The sequence below is a fragment of the Phodopus roborovskii genome, unplaced genomic scaffold (genome assembly GCF_943737965.1).
Source record: "Phodopus roborovskii unplaced genomic scaffold, PHOROB, whole genome shotgun sequence".
NCBI classification, from domain to species: Eukaryota; Metazoa; Chordata; class Mammalia; order Rodentia; family Cricetidae; genus Phodopus; species Phodopus roborovskii.
The window spans coordinates 781,391-800,763 of NW_026126597.1; the positions used below are offsets into that span (position 1 = coordinate 781,391).

The following is a 19,373-nucleotide window of genomic DNA, read 5'->3' on the forward strand; positions in this document are numbered from 1 at the left end:
CAGAACTCAGGGCGCTGAAAGCAAGGCTAACCACATGTTCCTCGATACAAACAAGTGTCTCACCAGAAGCTGGGTGAAACTTCATTTAAGATAGGTGTTCTGCACCTGGGGGCCAAATGACACTTTCCCAGGGCTCACCTAAGACCATCTGGAAATACATTTACATTACAATTCATAACAGTAGCAAAATTACAGTTATGAAATAGCAACAAAAATAACCTTATGGTTAGGAGTCACCACAACATGAGGAACTGTATTAAAGGGTTGCAGTATTAGGAAGGCTGAGGACCACCGACTTACATCCTACAAGGTGGTTGCTGCCAGGCATGGCAGGAGGGACAGTCTGGGTCTGCCCCTTCCAGGGTCCTGGGGCACCTGTTTAGTGTGGACCCTGAGCTGTAGCCTGCACTGCCAAAGGAAGGTACAACTTGAATTTGAGCTTTTTTGTTTTCCCTGAGGAAAGAGGCACAGTACCTGAGGTGAGCACATAGCTCCTTGTTGCTAGGGAGTTCACAATTTAAAGTCTGAGGCAGGAAGCTACCAGCATGTTCCAGGGTGGAGGGGCCACAGAGTCTCACTTCACACATCCTCTGGTACACAGACTGAGAAGTCACTGCCACACAGGACCTCACCATTCACTGTTGCCTTTATCAAAGCCCCACCAACAGCCAAAATGAAGTTAAAATAAAAAATAACCACCATCTCTGAGTTAGGTGTCAGCTCTCTCTCATCGGTTTATTTCTGTTAGTTACAAGACTCATTCATCACTCTGGCTCGAAAGTTTCCAAGGGCAGCTTGGCCAAGACACTGATTTGGACAAATCAGATTGACAGCACTTCCTTTTTCTCCTCCGTAGCTTTGACGTCTGCCAAAAGCCAGTAAGGGTCCCACCTCATAAGGCACCTTGGAATAAGTGATGGGGACACTCATTCCAGGGAGGTGGACAGCTTGGGAAGAAAGACATCCTGACCAGAGCCCTCTACACCCACTCTAGTGAGGCAGTCCACCACGCTAACAGAAATGCCTCAGCAACCACTGGAGACTCTCCTGAGGGATGTAGAATTGTGTGAGCATGTGTGCTCATGCTGCATGTATGCACACACACATCCACACAGGAAGAGGGGAGGGCAAACACACCAAGCCTGCACAGACAGGCTCCAGGGTCAGAGAGCTGTTGGACCTCCTTTCCGACTGAGCCAGCTTCCCAGGGCAGCTCAGATGGTAGCCCTTAGTGAAAATCAGGGTGCAGAAGGAACCTACACTCACTCACTTCCCCTGTCCTTCAGGCCCTGTGCCTGGGAGCAGGGAGAGCCTTAGAGAATACCTCCACGAGGCCTGTGCAACTGGAGATTCCATCCTTCTCGGTGGTTCCCCCACCTCTGTGTGGTTTGGAAACTCTAGGAGCTCAAGTCTGAAATGAGGCTCCAACCCTGAGCTCCAGAAGGGTGGCAGGGGTGGGTGCAGCACAGGTTATCTCTAGCGCAGTGAAACAGAAGGGGATGTGAGGATGACAGCAGCAATGTCACCAGGGCTGCCCATCTTCCCACAACACTCAGTGCAACCTCACTAGACAAGGGGAAGGGAAGGCCATGGCTGTAGGATAGAGAAGAAACAAGAACAATGCAGGGCCTGAGCAATCTGTCTCACAGGTTGCTGGCCTCCAGCAGCAATCTCTCTTCTCAGTGGTGCTTGCACTAGAAGATAAGCCTAGAGACACTCCAGGACATACCCTCTGTTTAGGACTAGTACGACTTCAAGGGGCAGATGACAGCTCCAGGTACCCTGCATAAGGGCTGGGTTCACATGCCACAAGCATGCAGATCCCCAATGCTCAGGTGAAACACATTCTCATGTAGGTTTACAAGGATGAGGAGAGTTTGCTCCTTTGTGCCTGCCTCTCCTAAGGCCTAAACCCACGAAGCAATGGGGTGTTCTTGTGCCCCTTACCACTGTGCCTGCTTGTGGGACTGACAAGACATCGGACAACTCCAACCTGCTGCTTCTACACCGGGGACAGTGCAGGGTCAGCATGTATCACCAGGAAGTGGCTGTATCCACCAAGGAGGAGCCACAGTTACTACGGACACAGTGAGGCATAGCTCTCTCTCACTGGTACCCGCTCTGCCCCCCCCCCCACTTCGCAACTCTGGAGGTGTGACAACAGGCTTCTCTGGCCAGGCAGAATTCCCCAGACAGCTGAGCAAGCAAGCAGGTGACAGGCACTAAGGCAAAGGTTGGCTCTGCAAGCCACCTACACTGGCTGGACGGCTCTAACATTTGCAATTTGGAGGCTCTGAGAGAGGCAGGAAACCAACAGGAGTAGCCTGGTGGTCCTGCAGCCTCTGGACCCACATGTGTAACTCTTGAGCTCCTTCCTCAATCAACTTTAATCAAAGCCTCTGACATGCCAGCTTATATGCGCTGGCAGGGCTCTGTTCCCACACACTGGAGCACACAGATCCACCCTGAACAGCTGCCTCCTGCCCAGAGCTGACCTTAACACACTGGGTTTCTGATCACAGATAAAGGTTATCTACCCTTCCACCAGGATGCTTTACCTCATCACTAGATGTTACCTAACGATATTCCCAACTAAAAAACTTCTGACTTTTACCCACCTCCCACCAGCTCATAACCCATGAAAGGCAAACAAATCCATTTCTTTGGGGATTAAAAAGAGTTTTTAAATACAGTAGTATGAAAATATAACTTAAAAAATATAAAAGTCAAACAGCATACGGAAGACTTAAAAATCTGTTTGCCCATTAGACGCATAGATACTTTGTAGGAAATAAACACATACTCAAAAAACAGTAACACTGTCACAGCTCATAAAACTGGCTTTAGAAATAAAGAGTTACAAAAGCCATTTTGAGTAAGAAAGCATTCCTGTTCCAACTTGGGCCAACCAGTGGCTGTTAACCCCAAGCATGTCCCATGTCCACAAGGCCCGGCCTCAGCACGAGGCTCCGCAACAGTCTATGTGTGCTGTTTTCTTCTACCATGCCACCTGGTCAGACATATGACAGGGGTGTCACAACACCCCAAAGGGACGACAACAAACAAACAAAGCTCTTCGCTTGCATATTTGGTCAGTGTTTGTAGTGCAACTGAGCGGGACCTCCAGCTGCCCACAGCCCTCTCAGGCACAGGCCCTCTTCCCTCTTTTCAGTCACAGTAGTCTGGGGGTGGGTGGAGAGTGGGCAGAGACAGCAAGAGGAGTGGAGGTAGAAGAGGAAGGTAGAGAGAGAGGGAAGGATGCTGCTGGAGGGCTGGGTCCCGTGACTGTCATCCGCAGCGGGGGAATGTGTCATACAGGCAGCCCAAAGCGGTGCTTCTTCTTCACAGGCTTGTGGGGGGTCAGTCTGCGGAGGTCCTCCTCGGCATCAGACTCCTCCATTTCGTCGTCAGCCGAGATCAGGATCTGAGGTGGTGAAGAGGCAAGGCCTAAGACGGCAGCGGCAGTACTTCCCGTGCTGTGCTTGCCTTCCTTGGAGGCCTCAAGTCTCCCACGTCCTTACAGGGGGGTTGTGGGGAGTGCACCCTTCCAGGGAGATGTGCTACCCCTCACCTGCCGATGTACCAATGCTCCCTTTCCCATGCCTTCATCCAACTTCCAGCCAGACCCAAATCCTATCAGAGCCAACTAGATACACGGAAGCTCAGGGTTCTGGACTGCCTTAAATACAGTCTCTTTCAAACAGACATGGAGTCACCCCAGGAACCACACAAGGCTTGCAATTTAAACAGCCTGTCTTGAGCTAACTCTGTCACTCCTGAAGATGAAGAGGGAAACTTACTCTACTCATCCATGCCGCTGAGACACTGAGGACAAATTTGCTCATTCGCTGCCACAGCTGCTTGGTCTCACACTTCTGAGAACCATGGGAATATCAGAACAGCCCACAAGAAGGTTTAAGGGCAGGGGAATGTGATCCCTACTTCAGGAGTGGGGCAGGCAGCCTCACCACCCTTCCTGTAGACTGAATCAATTGATTAATCGCTCCCTCCTATGGCCAATGTGAATTTCACTTTATTATCAGAGGTCAAACCATGTTGTTATGAGTGCCCGTGAGTGTAGTTTCTACTTTATGGCTATTTGTCATTCATCCAGACTACCCAGGGTTCTTCTCCAGGGTTGCTGCTTAATCTTAGATACAGGACACACTGCAAGTGCAATGATGAGCTATTTGTGCATTTTCTTTTCCTCATCCTCAGGCAGCAGCAATCCTGGTCACTTTTTCTTCCTTCCTTCTTCTTTTTTTTTTTTTTTTTTTTTTTTTTGATAGGATCTCCTATAAAGCCCTTTCTTGCCTGGAACTTGCTCTGTAGACCAGGCTGACCTCACACTTACAGAAATCTGAGTGTCTCTACTTTTCAAGTGCAGGATTAAAGCCGTGTACCACCAAGCTTGGCACTATGGGAGTTTCCTCAGGCCAACCCAGCTGCAACATGCTGAGGCACAAAGGTAAAATGAGCAGCTGGAACACACGCCCTGCCCGCGGCTTTATCTATGCCTACTGCTTCCTTACATCAGGCCATCACAGTTAGACCCCAGCAGATAAAGGAAGATGAGGTTATCTCTGTGAGGTGTAGCTAGTCCTATATTTTAGAAGCTTACAGCCAACACCTCCCTAGTGGAGGACAGGACGCCAGGTATCTCCAGGCTTCCCTGGAATAAGATGCATTTCACCTTACCTGGCTGTCTCCATTGCTAGTCCCCAGGGGCTGCCTGTGGCCAGTCACTTGACTACCTACGGCATCAAGTGGCAGCACTGGCTGGGCAAGGCTCGGAGTGACCTGGACTCCTGGTCAGCTCAGCATTCTCCTTCCCCTGACTAGTATTGTGAGTCAGCATTCAGGAGATGAGATGCACATGTGAGACCTGAGGCTCCTGGAGCCCAAGGTACGATGGCTAGGCCCTTGGGGAGGGTCAAGCAGACTCCTACCTCAGACTCAGACTCCTCATGGGATGCCGCCCTGCGGTAGCGAACCTTGCTCCCATTCCTTGAGTCCTGGTTGGCTTCTCTTTCTTCTAGTTTAGCTTTCGTCTTCCCCTTTCTCATGAGGAAATTGTCTACTACCCAGAACATGAAAGCCTGTGGGAAGGAAAAGTGCAGGTTACTCTGGATAAGCCAAACAAAGCAGAGAAGAAGGATCCATACCCACCCTTCAATAGAGGTAAGAAGAGAACCTCACTCAGCCCTGGTTATCTCCCGGAACATTCAAGAGAAATCATCACTCTACCCCTTTCCTGGGCTTTATTATCAGAAAACAGCAGGGTAATTCTTGCTGGGACTTATGGGCTTTGTTGTATTATAACAGGCAGGTGGATCTCTGTGAGTTCAAGGACAGCCAGGGCTATGTAGAAAGACCCTGTCTCAAAAAAACAGCACAACAAACCAACCAACCACCCAGGCAGACTGTTTTGGGCCTAGAACCAATGTCTCCAACTACATGCAATGAGCCCTTGCAGGTCCTTCACAGGGAGCCCCTGACCCCCTCAGCACTCCATACCACTGGCTCTCACTTCTGGCCACTGTGCTCATGAGTTTCTCTGATGTCTGTACTCAGCAATAACTTTCTGGAGAACAGTTGAAATGATCCTGATCTAGAAGTTACTATCACACATAGCCTGGGATATTTCAGTGGGAAGTGGCCCAGCAGGGAGGCAAGTCATACTTCCTAGGATCCCTCATCTGAACTAGGGGACCTGGAGAGGGCACCTGAAGTCTGAGGAAGGACTCCCATCATTTCCAAGACTGGTTATGGGATGGGAAGTAGCAACTGTTTACAGATAGAAAGGTCTGTCTGGGGGCTTAGGGTGACTTCTGTGTCATACTCAGAGCTCTCAATAGGAACCCTTGAAGGCAGAGTACAAACTGGGGTAAAACACACAACAAGGCACTGACATTGACAAAGAAGGGAACTATCAGCATGACGATGGCCAGCTTCAGGTCTGGGTTTTCAATTGGATTCAATAGGGCCACCTGCAGGAAGAAACAGACAGTGAGGAGGGGACCACAGGGCAGCACACACAGAGCCGCTGGAAACAACCCCTTACACCCATGGCTGCACAGACTCTAGATCTGACCACTGATCAGAGCCACTTTGGGTCATTCGTACTCCAGCAGCTTTCCCCTTGTGGTGGACTTGAGGTCACGGAGTCAGATCCAAGTGGGACCTACATCCAGTAGCGAGCAGCCTGAAGCCCTGGGGAGTTGCAGCAGTAGGCAGGTGCCTTAGGGGACTGGAGGGAGGAAATTCAGTGGGTGGTCATCGGACGCCTGGACAAGGGAGTGCTATAGCACTCCGCAGCAGAAATCCCGTACAGCTATCACCGCAAGCACAGCAACTCTGAAGTACTTCGGCTTATTTTCTTAAAAAGGTAAACTTTCATCCACAGATAAAACCAAGGAAAGCCATATCTAAGCCACACGTTCTAGAAGGCTCCTTGGTTGTTTTATATGGGAATGAGTGGCATAGGTTTATCTAGGTAGCACTGGGGTCAGAGGGCAAAGGGAAGAGCTGGGAAAACCATGGGCTCTCTCAGGTATAAATACATAGGTGTGGACCCAATGGCTTCAGCTGAACTAGCTAGCCCAGACACATGTGTGAAGGATGTTTGCCAGTGTAAGTAACAGTCACAGTTACAAAGTCTGAAGACTAACCAGACCAAGCAACACACCAGAAGGGACTGTGTTTCCAGTAAGTTTGTACATCCCCACAGTTTAATCTAGAGAAGACATGTATTTACATAAAGTGCACAGACGTCAAGTACAGGAATGACAAGTTAATGCTCCTGTAAATAGCTGCTCTATCAGACCAAATCCAGGACACTTGTGGAGCTAAAACACAAGCGAGCAGCTGGGGCTGGGGTGACTGGGATGCTGTCTGCCTGGCTTAGCTGGGAGCTGCAGAGAAGCAGGGGAAGGAGGCAAACCTTTTTCCACTGGAGTATGAGCAGAACGATGAAGACGACAGACTTTTCAAAGATCATGATCACGATGTAAAGGGCACACTGCCCCACCCAGGCCCCACACTGCAGAGGGTCTCCTACAAGGACAGGTAGGTGCTTAGCCTCATGAGCCCAGGATCTGGGTAGGGTAACAACACCGCCCCCCCGTCCCCCCCCCCCCCCCCCCGCTAGCTGTGTCCCAGAGCCCTGGCTCCGAGGCACTTCCTGAGTCCCTAAAGCTCTACCACTCATCTCACTCCTAAAACAGGAGGTGCTCTGAATAAAGTCCTAATTTGGATATACCAGATTGTTTTCCTTTCAAAATATGGTAGGATAGAGTCAAAGGCACTAAAGTTAGTAAGAGCGGGCTGCTGGCTCTCTGGGTGAAGCAAGAGCACTATTATTATCGAGTTGACTTCCCTGGTGACTAGTGCCGTCCTTCCCTTTCTCTGTTCACGATGAGGCTGACACTGTAATTATAAATACAGTAATCGACCTCTTGGTCCACCACCCACTTCTTATGCCATTACCCCCATCCCTGCTGTCTTCAGTTCTGAGAACATCAAGCTGACATAGAGAAACTCAGATTCCAACTGAATTAATGTAAAAGAATGAAAAGTTAATGGTTTCAGGGCCTTTTCAAAGAATTAAAACAAAAACAAATTTGGGGGAGCAACCTAATTAACCCTGGCTAGGACAAAGAAAACAGAAGCCCTCATGACAGGAGGCAGTGGGAACAGGCTGAGGCCAGCAGCTATGAGGGAGGTTTGTCTGTGATTCTGTCAGTGACTATGCTTAACAAATGACTAGGAAGGCCCTAACTGTTCACCATGGGGGGCATTTGGGCCCCAAAGCACCTCTAGAATGTTTCAAAAAAGGGACTCAATGAAGGGTGGAGGACCAGTCTCTCTAGAGATGACCGAGTGGCAGGTAGAGCCTTAGGACAGGACTCCTCAAAGTGGGGGAGTGGGTGCCAGGGCTGTGTCCTGGACGCTCAACAGAGCAGTCTGTGCTCCACTGACCAAAGCGGGCAATTTAACATTCCAGGGAGGCTGTGAGAAGAGAATCTGGTCTGGAGAGAAATTTCCAACTTGTCATTTGATTCTTCTGTTTCTATAGCAACCCCAGGCATTCATGCTGCAGGTCCCAGCCCTGCCTGGGCCTGCAAGCTGAACATAGTGCAAACAAGTGAATGCCTTTACACAGCTGTCATGGACAAAGACCAGGCTATGCTGTTCCCTTTTCTGGACAATGCTAGGAGAAGGGCAGAAAGCGTGCAGAAACACACTGCTTGTTCTAATGGCTTCCTGTTTACCTCCACACTGGGGCAGGGCACTGAGCTGCAGTACAGCTCCTCAGAAGCACCACCCTCCTGGCAAAGTTACCAATGCAACTTTTGCAATGCTTTTGGTAAACCACCTGACCTTACTGAGAGCAGTTCACCTGAACAGGAGAAGAAACTATTTGCTCAAACTTTCAAGCAGGAATAGTGGTACCCATGAAGGAAGTACCACTGGGAAATGTCTGAAAAGGGACTGGTTTGGCTGGAAGTAGGCAGACAAGTAACACCATCTGTTTACTGTCACAAGAATACTCGCTTGCTCAGAGTGTACATTCATTCCATGTGCTCGTAAGCTGTGAGCAACTGATAACAGAGAAATGTTTTTTCTCTGCTTTCTGAGTTTGTTTATACAGTGGAGTTGCCACTGCCTTTTGTTTTTGATACTAAAATAAAAACATTCAAAACCAAAGAGGGAAAAAGCACCTGTGCCCAGCTGATGCACCTCCTCCCCTCCTGTGTATCCAGGTCACAGGTCACTGAAGCTGGGCTGAGTGCACACACGATCGTTTGTTTGCTTATTTCTGTTCCCTTGAGAGTTTTTTAAATGCCCCCTGAAGTTTGTCTCTACAGGACAAATACAGTTAATAAGCATGGCCATGTGTCCTGTTTTCTATTGTAGTGGACAACCTCAGGAACATTGGTTTGTTTTGGTAAATTATTCTCTCAGGCTAAGTTATAGGAATAGGGACCAAAAAAGAGACATCTGTGCTGAGAAACTTCCAGAAGGGAACGTTTAGATGGAGCAGCTGGAAAGTCCATGCCATACAGTGCTGCCAAACACCGCCTTATTTTCAGGGCATGAGAAGCTTGCTCAGCGACTACAGATGTCACAGTTTACTCAGAAACTATTCACCCCTCAAACCAAATAACTCTGCCTCATGTTCCAAGTCCTAAGACTTCTTCTAGGAACCAAGCAAGATATCTAGAGAGCAAACATCTCTTCTTTGTTTACCGGAGAGCTGTGGGGCCTACATGGAGTTCCTGCCTCAATTGGACAGGTAAATTCACAAGTGTAGAAGGCAGAACAATGGTCCTGCAAAGATATCCACATCTCAATCTCCGGAACCCATGCTAAGTGCTGTGACCTAGCCAAGGGGGAATTCTGGCTGTTATGGAAGTAAGGTTGTGATTCAGACTCTAAATGGACTATCTGGAGTGTCTAGGTGCACTCAGGGTAATCACAGAGCTCTTCAAGGTAGAAGGTCAGACTGACAGACCATGAGAACAACTTAGCTACTGGCGTTGAGAGTGGAGGAAGAGAGTCATGAGCCAAGGGACTCAGATAGAACTAGATAGAGGCTGGGCAGGGCAACAGAACAACCATCCTTATCACCTACTGATGTCTCCATGTTAATCCAACAGAACTGGGTTGATTCCTAGAGGAACTATGGATTAAATCAATGGGCTAGTCTTAAGACCCCAAGGTTTCGTTGATTCGACACAGCAGCAACAGCAAACAAGGGCAATCGACAACTGCAAAGCAGCAGGTTACTGGGGGAGATAGCCTAGGACAGGGGGACTTGGGATGGCCCTTGACAAAGGGACATTTTCTCAGGAGGCACTCTGGCTTGAAGACTTGGTTTCCAACAGCAGTGATGGGATTAAGGGAGTGGGCCAAGAGGACAGGACTCACACATAGCCACTGCCTTCCTCCTTTCTCTCCATCCTTAGGTAGGTAGACAAAACTTGCTTCAGAACAAGCAATACTCTTAACACCTGGCATACCAGGACCAGACCCGACCTCTGTTCTCAGTCAATAGTTGATTGTGGAGAATTCACATTATCACCAGTCAGCAAAGGTGCACTGTGAGTGAGCAGTGTTGGCGGAGGCAGTGGAAGGTTCCAGGACTCTTGGTGCAGAGGCAAAAGCCCTCAAACATGCCCCAACTGGGTATGTCATTTAGCTCCTCTAGTTGCCCGTTTTATAAATGAGAATGTGTTGTGGTCCATTTCTGTCAGGCAAGCTGAGAGCTCTATGACTTGGGCATTGCAGAAGCCTTTCCTTCAGCCCTGTGGCACATACTGTGTTGGACACTATCTTAAGTCAGTGACTCATCAGCATCAAGTAACAGGCTAAGAAAAGTCCTCCCCTGAGATCATCTTCCCTCACTGAAGACAAACAATTACTTAAGATTTCTAGAAATACCCAAGGTACACCACAGCCAGCTCCACCAATCATGTGCCCTTTTAAACTGTCAGAGATCTTCATCCACCTGGAAGTGAGTAGGTCTCTGGGCCCAGAGCCATGCGCTGTTTGGGTGGCATGACAAGGAAAGGGGAATGTGGATCCAGATTTCTACCCACAACCATTGAGCTTGCTTGCCCCGGTGCCCTCTTGTGGTGAAGCTCTACTAACATTGTTCCAGAAGAGAAGCTATGCACTAGCAGCTCCTATCAAGGCCACCTTCAACTATTCCTCATGCTTATGGCTGACTTAAAAGAAGTTTCTTACTCAAGATGTGACAAGGGTATCTTACAAGGTAGGCCAGCACCTACAAGTTGCCGGTCTGAAGCCTTGTATCTGAGTGATGACCTCATGTTTGAGTGATTGGGGCATCCATATTTTAGGTGGGGGGCAAGTCTACAGTTAGAAGAAGCAAGACAACTTGACCTCAGAGGGGATGCACACTCCAGTACTTGCCATGTGAACTCTACTCTGTCAACAGAGTATCCTAGTGACAGGGCAAACACAGTGTGTAGCAGAAAGGGCAGGCTTTCACCCCATGGACTGCTTCTCCAAGAAGACTTGCTTCATCCCTAAGGTGATGGGCAGGTGAGGTACGATCTTTGGGAGCCCCAGCAGAATGAGGTGTCTCTGCAGTACTGCGAGGAACCACAAGTGCCTCCGGCAGAAGAGCCGTCCCTGGCTTCTGCTACCTTTTCTCCCACAAAAGTGAGGGTCTGCCCCCAGGAAAGCGATACTCAGACCCTAAAACAAACCCATTTATGTTTACACATGAAGACAATCAACAGCTCCTAGCCCTCCAGATTTCAGAGCTACACAGGGTAAAGTAGTCCCCAACATGCTCCACCCAGTGTCCATGGGCATTACCATATTCTCCAAAACGCAGGGATTCCCACTGCTGCCACTCCACCAAGACACTGACAGCACGTACGCCCACATAAATGAGAAGCATGCCTACAGTGGCGTCCAGAAGAAAGTTGATGAGGTACCTAGAAAGAGAGGCCATACCAGCATGGTCAGGGAGTAAGAGCCACAAGCTAGGGCCTCAGTGCAGCACTTATCAGGGTCTGGGGTAAAGGCTGACAGACCAGACTCTGACCTTACTCGGGGAGAGTGGTACCCTTACATGTATTCATGCAAGAGGCTTTAGAAGTGGTGGTGCCTGTCTCCAGGTGTCTGAAAAGGTGCTAATATTAAAAACTTGAAGAACAAGAAAGAAGGACAAAGAAACTATAAATTTCAAGTTTATGTGCCAAGGCCAAGATTCAGTAGAAGACAGCATACCTGGTAGTAGCTAAGGAAACTGACAGGAAATCAAAATACAATTGACCACAATAAATCCATTAAACGAGTCTGCTCATTCCCTCATGGTTAGGGTCTCATGGGGTCATAGAACTGTGCCACATTCCCAGAACATTCAAGGAAAATGGTTTCTGAGACTTCCTAGACAAAGTAGACAGGGCCACACGGACACATGCTCCTCCCTACCTGTGATTGTGTGTGCAAATGGGAGTCCAGCTCCTATATAGGCTAGAGAAATACTTCATCACAGCCTCACTCCCAGCCTCGACCTTCATATTTCAGAGAGCCCTCTGCGACCGTGAGAAAAGGCCAGAGTATTGGAGGAAGCAGGTGGGGAGGCACGCCACAGTGACCACACATTCCTATAAGGTTTGTTTCCATTTTCCTGTCACAAACCCTTTTTCTGACTAATGGAAAGCACTGTGTTTACCTGTCCTCCCTCAGAGGCCCTATACCCAGATCTAACTGAGCACTGCTGGACAGGATCCAGCTATCTAGGGCAGACTAAGTGGGAAAGAGACCACTGAGGCAGGTCCTGACCTAAGATACCACATGGTTCTGAACTCCCTATAGATAAGCTCAAGGACAACTCAGCTTCAAGGAGCTTCCATGTTGCTAGAGCCTGGGACACTTTATATATAGACTAGCAGACCTCTGCCCCAGTCTGGGCTTTGTGAAATGCACAAGGCTCCAATATGGGGGCAGCCTACTGTGCTACTGGGTCCCTAGAACCAAAACACAGAGAGGGAGGCAGGCAGCTTGCTTTTCCCAATTAAAGACACAAGAGGTCACTCTCAGACCAGAGTCAGGAAGAACTGTCACTGCTTCCATGGCAACTTGTACTCTGGCAGGAGGCTAGTCCTCTGACACTTCACATCTAATTGATGAGGAATGCTATTCACACCTGCATTTACACATCTGAGAAAGCCTGAGAAATATCAAGGACAATGATATATCCAGTCTTGTATTTATAAACTTGCCAAATACTTTCTGAGCCCACTGTGTGCTATCCTTGGAAACTAAGACCAAATTTTTACACTCTGTATTCAACACAGGGGCTCCATTCAGGCATCAGAGCATCATGGGGACTTGGGTGCATGCTGGTTTAAGTCTAGCCCCACCACCTCTGCAGTGTGTGAACTTTAAGTACTATAATCTTTTTGTGCCTCCAACTTGAAGTTGGAGACAGGAAGTAAGAGTTGGGGTTGGGGTAAAACCTCTATCTTTCTGTTTGCTAGGGGAATGGCCACTCCCCTGACCAGTAAGAAGCACAACATCTTAAGGCATGGTTAAGGCATTGCTCTGGGCGTCAAGTGAAAAGCAGTGCACACTGACAGTCAGAACAGTGGATGCTCAGGTCAGAGGTCAGTAACGCTCAACAACTGCCTGTGAGCATCTCAGCACATCAAAAAGCCTATGTGCCCTGTAACTGGCAGAGATGCTTTTGCAGTGTTATCCTGTCCTGCTTTGGGTGGGGTGCTGGGAACATGGAACTCCTAGGACACCAGAAAGACAAAGGACTGAACTTGGACTGATTAGCAGAAAGCCAACACACAAAGTAACCGTCAAAGTCCCGAGAGCCAACCAAAAGCTGAGTATATAAACTCATGAAGGCATGCATAGAATGAAACTAGAGAGGAATCCAGAAGGGAAGGGATGGGTGCCTCCCCCAAGCAAGAGGGCTGCACTAGTAAGGGAGGGAAGGCCAGTCCATATTTTCAACTGAGGTCAAAGTAAAATACAAGACTCACAGTGAACAAGGGTCCTCTTCAGTGAGATCTGCTAGGTACACATTTGCAAAGTGAATGAACAGCATCCCTATGGCTTGTTTGGAAGTGTCTAAAAACCTGCATAAAACAGAACCAGCAAATGTTACCAACGTCATAGGACAGCGGCAACCACTTTGGAGAAAACAACCACCAGACCAATCACCCTGACCAAGCTTGAAAATAATCTCTAAACCCAGGGAAGGAAGAGACAGACATCGAAAGATACCGTGCTTAAGATGCGGAGGACCTCAGATCTAGTCTTCGAGGTGTTCCTTACTAACTAGGAGAGCAGGGCTAAATGCCCAGATTTGGGAGAATCAATGACCGAGTGAGTACAAATGAGAGTTCTCAACATGTGGGAGTATTGTTTTTTACATGCCTGACAACTTTAATTGACATGATAATGACGTTTCTTCTGAAGGAGAGTGGATGTTTCCTTAGGGCAGGAGTAAGTTTAGTGTGGCCCACACTATTACCCGAAGCCTGCCTGTCTCCTTCAAAATGACTTACTGTTTGGGAGTTTCGTCCTTGGAATCTATTTCTGAAGCTTTACCACCACATAATGAACACACAGCTGCTACTGCAGGGTCATCCTACACAAAATGAGTATGTTTGATATTCATGTATCTACACTAAACACTTGATTTCCACCCCTGACCCAGAGTCCCAAACTCCCTGTAACTTCCCACGTGCTGGAGGTGTGAGGAATGTCTTTTGTACTAATACTTGGTTTTGGTCCCAGGTCCCTTCACAGAACTCCCAGTCCTTTGGGCTGTCCTGGGTGATGAGAGCATCTTTTGTTCTAAAAAGTTGACTAGTTCCTAGAGAGCTTTAGGATGGGGAAAGCCCTGAAAGACTAAGACATGATTAAACCAAAACCCACAATACTCCAGAGAAAAGACAAGTCAGTCAGACAAGTCTAGTGATCTTAAAACATGGGGCCTGGAGTATTCTGGAAGTGGTACAGAAAGGATAGTGTACTCTTAAAGCCAAAGTCCCAGAACTGTGCTCTGGAACATCCCAGATCACTGAACCTCTCCGTCTAGTCTGTGTCCTTCATAATAAACCAGGAAATGTAAATACTATTTCCTTGAGTTCTGAGTCATATTCGGTAGGGGGTATTCTAAGGATGCAGACTAATCTCCAAATAAATTTGTATTTGCTTACACATACAGACTGTAGAAGTCAAGAATGTAAGCATAATCTCATAGCAAGTCAATATGAAGAGGCACACAGCAGAGGCTGTTGAGTTTGTACTGACTTCCATCTTGTAGTACCAAGAGAAACATTGTAAATAAAAGGAGGGGGTAAAAAAAAAATAGGACTGCTTTCATATTATAAAGCATGCCTACTAATTAACTCAAATGAAAAATTCCACATATTTTATAGAATATGTAATTTCTCCTAATCCAGACCCATCTGCGGTCAGTCCCCAAACCAAACCCCAACACAGCAAAAGCTACCTAGGGATGGGTCAGCACTTCAGTACATACCATATCCTCCATGGGCGTCTTTCATGCTTTGGTTCTCTGAAGCGTTTAACTGGAAGAATAGACAGACATCAGTGGTTTCTCAAACCAACAGCAAAGCAAAGTACATACACAAGTTGGGTTGCCAGTCCACATGTTACTTACATTGATTGCTAAGCTAAAAATACTTTGTTAGCACAGGAGAACATATATTGCTCAGTGAAGGTTATAGAGAGCCAGTGCTGGTGTCTGTCAGCATGGACTCTTCAGAACTTATCACCGTGTGTGCAAACCTGCATTTCCCCTTGTGACAAAGCTCACTTGGGTAATTACTAGAAACAACAAAGAATGATGTAGTTGCTTCTATCTCTAGCATATGTTCTGTCTGAAGACAATCCACCCACTTACTCCAAGTCAAGCCACACACTGGGGATACAAATGTAAAGTTAGCTATCTAGGAGACAAAGGAGAGCTATGTAACTGTACAGGATGGAAAATGCTAGAAAAGAGACCAATCTGAGGCTAGAAGCAGTAGTTGGGACAGGCTTCCTTAATGGAAATGAAGTAGCCAAGCTGAGTAAGAGCTTGCTGAAAGACCAGAGAGAAGACACTGAGCAGACAACAGCTTCAGGAGCTCACAGGTGCAGCAACAGAAACATGGCTGTGTGTTTGGAATAATTTAGTTTGCCTCACTAGGAGTAGATAACAAGAAAGCCTGCTGCAGGTGAACATGAACCAAATTGCATGGGGGGTGGGGGGTGGGGGTTGGGGGGGCGTGAATACTGGTCAAGGGGTCTATAGGAAAGGAAGAGCCAGGGGAGACTAAGCAGAGCTGGCTTAGAAAAGCAGCCCCAAGAACTGTGAAGACATGGGAGGAGGTACTGAGAAAGGATGCTGGCTGTGTACACAACTCTGGAAGAGACAGCGACAACCTGCTCAACCTTGGCTGGCAAAGGACTCACCGGATTTGCACCTGTGCCTGAGTTGTCTGGGCTCACTGTCTAGAACGGAAGAAATAAAGTCTCACTGCTACAGGCATCCCCTGAAGCTCTCGGCAACATTCCACAAGTAAAACAATCACCAGAAGTGCTGCTTGTGTGAGATTTACCCCACACCAAAGTGCTAAGAGAGGAACAGACTGACTCAAGCCATGAAAGGTCCCTAATCACAGCTGGTAGGAGGAGAGTACCCACTTGTGGAGAAATCCAGAGCTGTCAGAGGGACCCTGCTCTCTGGATAAATAGAGCCGTCCACATTTGGCAGGGCAAAGCTGCCTATGCAAAGGCTGAAGTAACAAGCCTGGTGTTTGGGATGAAAGCTAGTGGGACTGTAAGGAAGCCTGTTGTGTCCTTGACACTCACAGACCCAAAACCTCAACCCTGCCAAAGAACCTCAGGCCGAAGCCAAAGGCTCTGCTGGCCTGAATGGCTCTTGAAATCAGTTTTTCTCCTAGAAGCAGGCCAAGTCTCATCAAGGCGTTGAGGCTCACAAGAGGAAGGTCTAGAAACTTCCAGCTGGGGCCAGAGCGAGCCACTTCATGCTTACCACTTCTATTCTCCCCATTATTATTATTGTTTTAATTTTTGTTGTTGCTGTTTCTCAAGACAGGGTTTCTCTGTGTAGCCCTGGCTGGACTCAAACTCAGAGGTCTGCCTGCCTCTGCCTCCTCAGTGCTGAGGTTAAAGGCGTGGGCCACCATGCCCAGCTCCCTCTTCACCATTTGCATTCACCTAATGTCTCCTGTTTAAAAAGCACTATCAAAGTATTAACCACCCACATACTTTTACATTACATTCCTTCAAGTGCAAAGTATGCACTCTGTAAATATTAATGCTGATGTACCAAGATGTATAGGGTTACTGTTACAATAAAAACCCTGGAAACAGACTGTCAATAAATATTAACAGGACTAAGTATATATAATGTGACATAACACACACACACTAATCCTAGACACTGTTAAAAAAAAGGTAGATCTAAACAATTAATTAATAACTTAATATGGAGACACTTTCAAATTATATTAGTAAATCAATACATATATGAATATGTCCATAGATAAACGGACTTTTATGTAACTTGTCCCAGTCAGGAGTAAATGAGACAAAGTCCTTGCCTTCTGTACATGGGAGGGCTGACTGAGACACGGGATACCCCATTGTGTGGAGGTGAACTCTGCAGCAGGGCAGAGGCTCTGGGAAGTAGAGTATGACCTATTTGTGAAGGTTCTAGGTCATATAACAGCGTAGTCAAACACCTTTTCCCTGCAGCCACAGCAAGTGCTTCTCCTTTCTCCCGTGTTGGTGGGTGCTTTATGGTGCTGCTGTGCTATCAGCAGGGTAAAGGGAGTGATGTGCCAGCAGGAAGACCCACCAGACACCCTGGGTCAAAGGACAGCTTGCTCACATGCTGCCAGGGGACTGAGAAGAAGGAAGGAGATTCCAGCTGCTTTTTAAACCTTGAGTAAAGGTCATGAAAGAAATAATGGTGGGGAGGCCTCTGTTGGTGGGAATTCAAACTTGTCCCGTGGGACCCTGCGTTTCATCTGAATGCTGTAATTCAGGGACAAAGAACCCTGGGAAGACAAGTCTCTGCTGGTAAAAAGCCAGGAGTTTCCACTAAAAACAAAGTTAGCAAGAGCTGGAAGCAAAGTCTCCAGGAGCTTGACTAGCCCTTCCAGGGCAAAGGGAGGACAAGCCAGCAAGCTAGAGACTTGGTGGCCCTGGCCAGCAGCACTTTTCTCTCACACAGGACACCAAACTGCTTCAAGGCCATGGAGAGATCCTAAGCAGGCTCTTGATCTTTTGTGTACACATGCCCTGAAGAGACAGACAGACACAGGGTTTCCAGCCTCTGAAAGAAGAGTCAAGAGTTTGGGCTTAAGACACAGAGGTGGTTTTGATCCTGTCTCTGCCTCTAAATTGCAAATTAGTACCCCCCCCCACACACACGAAAGAGAGGGAAGGACAGATGGAGGGAGGGTGTACCCTTAAGGATTACCAGCTTTGGGAATTCTTTGGGAATACCACCTCCAGTTGGGGATTGAGGGATGGAGGGAGAGTATGGGGAAAGACGACTGGAATAGGGGGACAGTTAGGGGATGATGTGGAAACTTAGAGCAATAGAGACTTTCTGGGACCTCTGAGGGTGACCCTATCTAAGACTCCTAGTAATGGAGGATACAGAGCCTGAACCGGTCATCTCCTGTAACCAGCAACTTCCAGTGGCAGGGCTGAGACAACACCCCAGCCACAAAACCTTTCACCTGCACCTGTCCTACTTGCAAGATATACTGGAGTAGTGGCGGCTCAGAGTATGTGGAAGTCCAACGACTGGTCTAACCTGAGGCCCAAACCAGGAGAGGGAGCTCGTGTTCTATACTGTGGAGGGCCAAGAACTGGAAGCTGGATGGCTGAGACTTAGAGCCAAACACAACTGGCAAACAAACAATGAATGATTCCTAATGATATTCTGCTGTACTCATGGATTGGTGCCTAGCCAATAATTATTACAGGGGTTTCCTCCAGCAGCTGATGGGAGCAGATGCAGAGACCCACAGGCAAACATTAGGCAGAGCTCAGGGAACCCCACAGAAATGGGTGGGGGGCCCACGGGGGGGGGGGAGGAAGAAAGGATTGTAGGAGCCGGAGGGGCCAAGGACACCATAAGAACACAGCCCACAGAATCAACTAAGCAGAGCTCACACAGCCTGAAGCAGCAGCTACAGAGCCTGCGTGGGTCTGTCTGCACATGGTCCTCTGCAAACATGCTTAGTGTTTTTGTGGGACTCCTATCAGTGGGAGTGGGGCTGTCTCTGACTCTTTTGCCTGCTCTTGAGACCCTTTTCCTCCTACTGGTTTGGCTGGCCCAGCCTTGATAGGAGGGTCTGTGCCCAGTCTTACTGTATCTTATGTAGTATTTGGTTGATGCCACAGGGAGACCTGCTGCTTTTTGAAAGGAAATGAAAGAGCAGTGGATGGGGGGAGGTGTCCTGGAGGAGAGGAGGGAGGGGAGACTGAAGTCAGGATGTACTGTAAGAGAGAGGAATAAATAAAATGAAAAAAGGCTACAACAGAATTACCAGCTTATCAAGATTAAAGGAGAGAGTATAGGACTGGCATAAAACACGAGCTTAGGAAATCAAAGTTTACTCCACCGCCCCTGGTTCTCAGTCTTCTCACCTCTTCTCTGGGTTCACCTTCCCAGTCACAGGCTGCACCCCACATTGGCTTCAGGAGTGTATGTGCTTGGCTGCAGGCTTAGGAGCCTGGGCCTCCCCAACTGTGCTCCCTACTCATTCTAGCTTTTCAATGGCATGAACGCTTCTTTGGCTCATTCTCTCTCAACC

At 48.1% G+C, this 19,373-nt stretch overlaps 1 protein-coding gene across 1 annotated transcript in view; it reads right to left on the reverse strand.

Annotated features, from left to right (window-relative positions):
* LOC127236823 (store-operated calcium entry regulator STIMATE) overlaps positions 1-19,373 on the reverse strand; it is a 49,679-nt gene that overhangs the window by 3,520 nt on the left and 26,786 nt on the right. The window contains exons 2-8 of the mRNA XM_051204664.1: positions 15,050-15,098; positions 13,539-13,634; positions 11,353-11,474; positions 6,944-7,056; positions 5,913-5,990; positions 4,950-5,099; positions 3,317-3,424 (exon numbers count right to left, since the gene is read on the reverse strand). Of these exons, the coding sequence (XP_051060621.1) occupies positions 3,317-3,424; positions 4,950-5,099; positions 5,913-5,990; positions 6,944-7,056; positions 11,353-11,474; positions 13,539-13,634; positions 15,050-15,098 (716 nt within the window). The remainder of the gene's footprint in view (positions 1-3,316; positions 3,425-4,949; positions 5,100-5,912; positions 5,991-6,943; positions 7,057-11,352; positions 11,475-13,538; positions 13,635-15,049; positions 15,099-19,373) is intronic.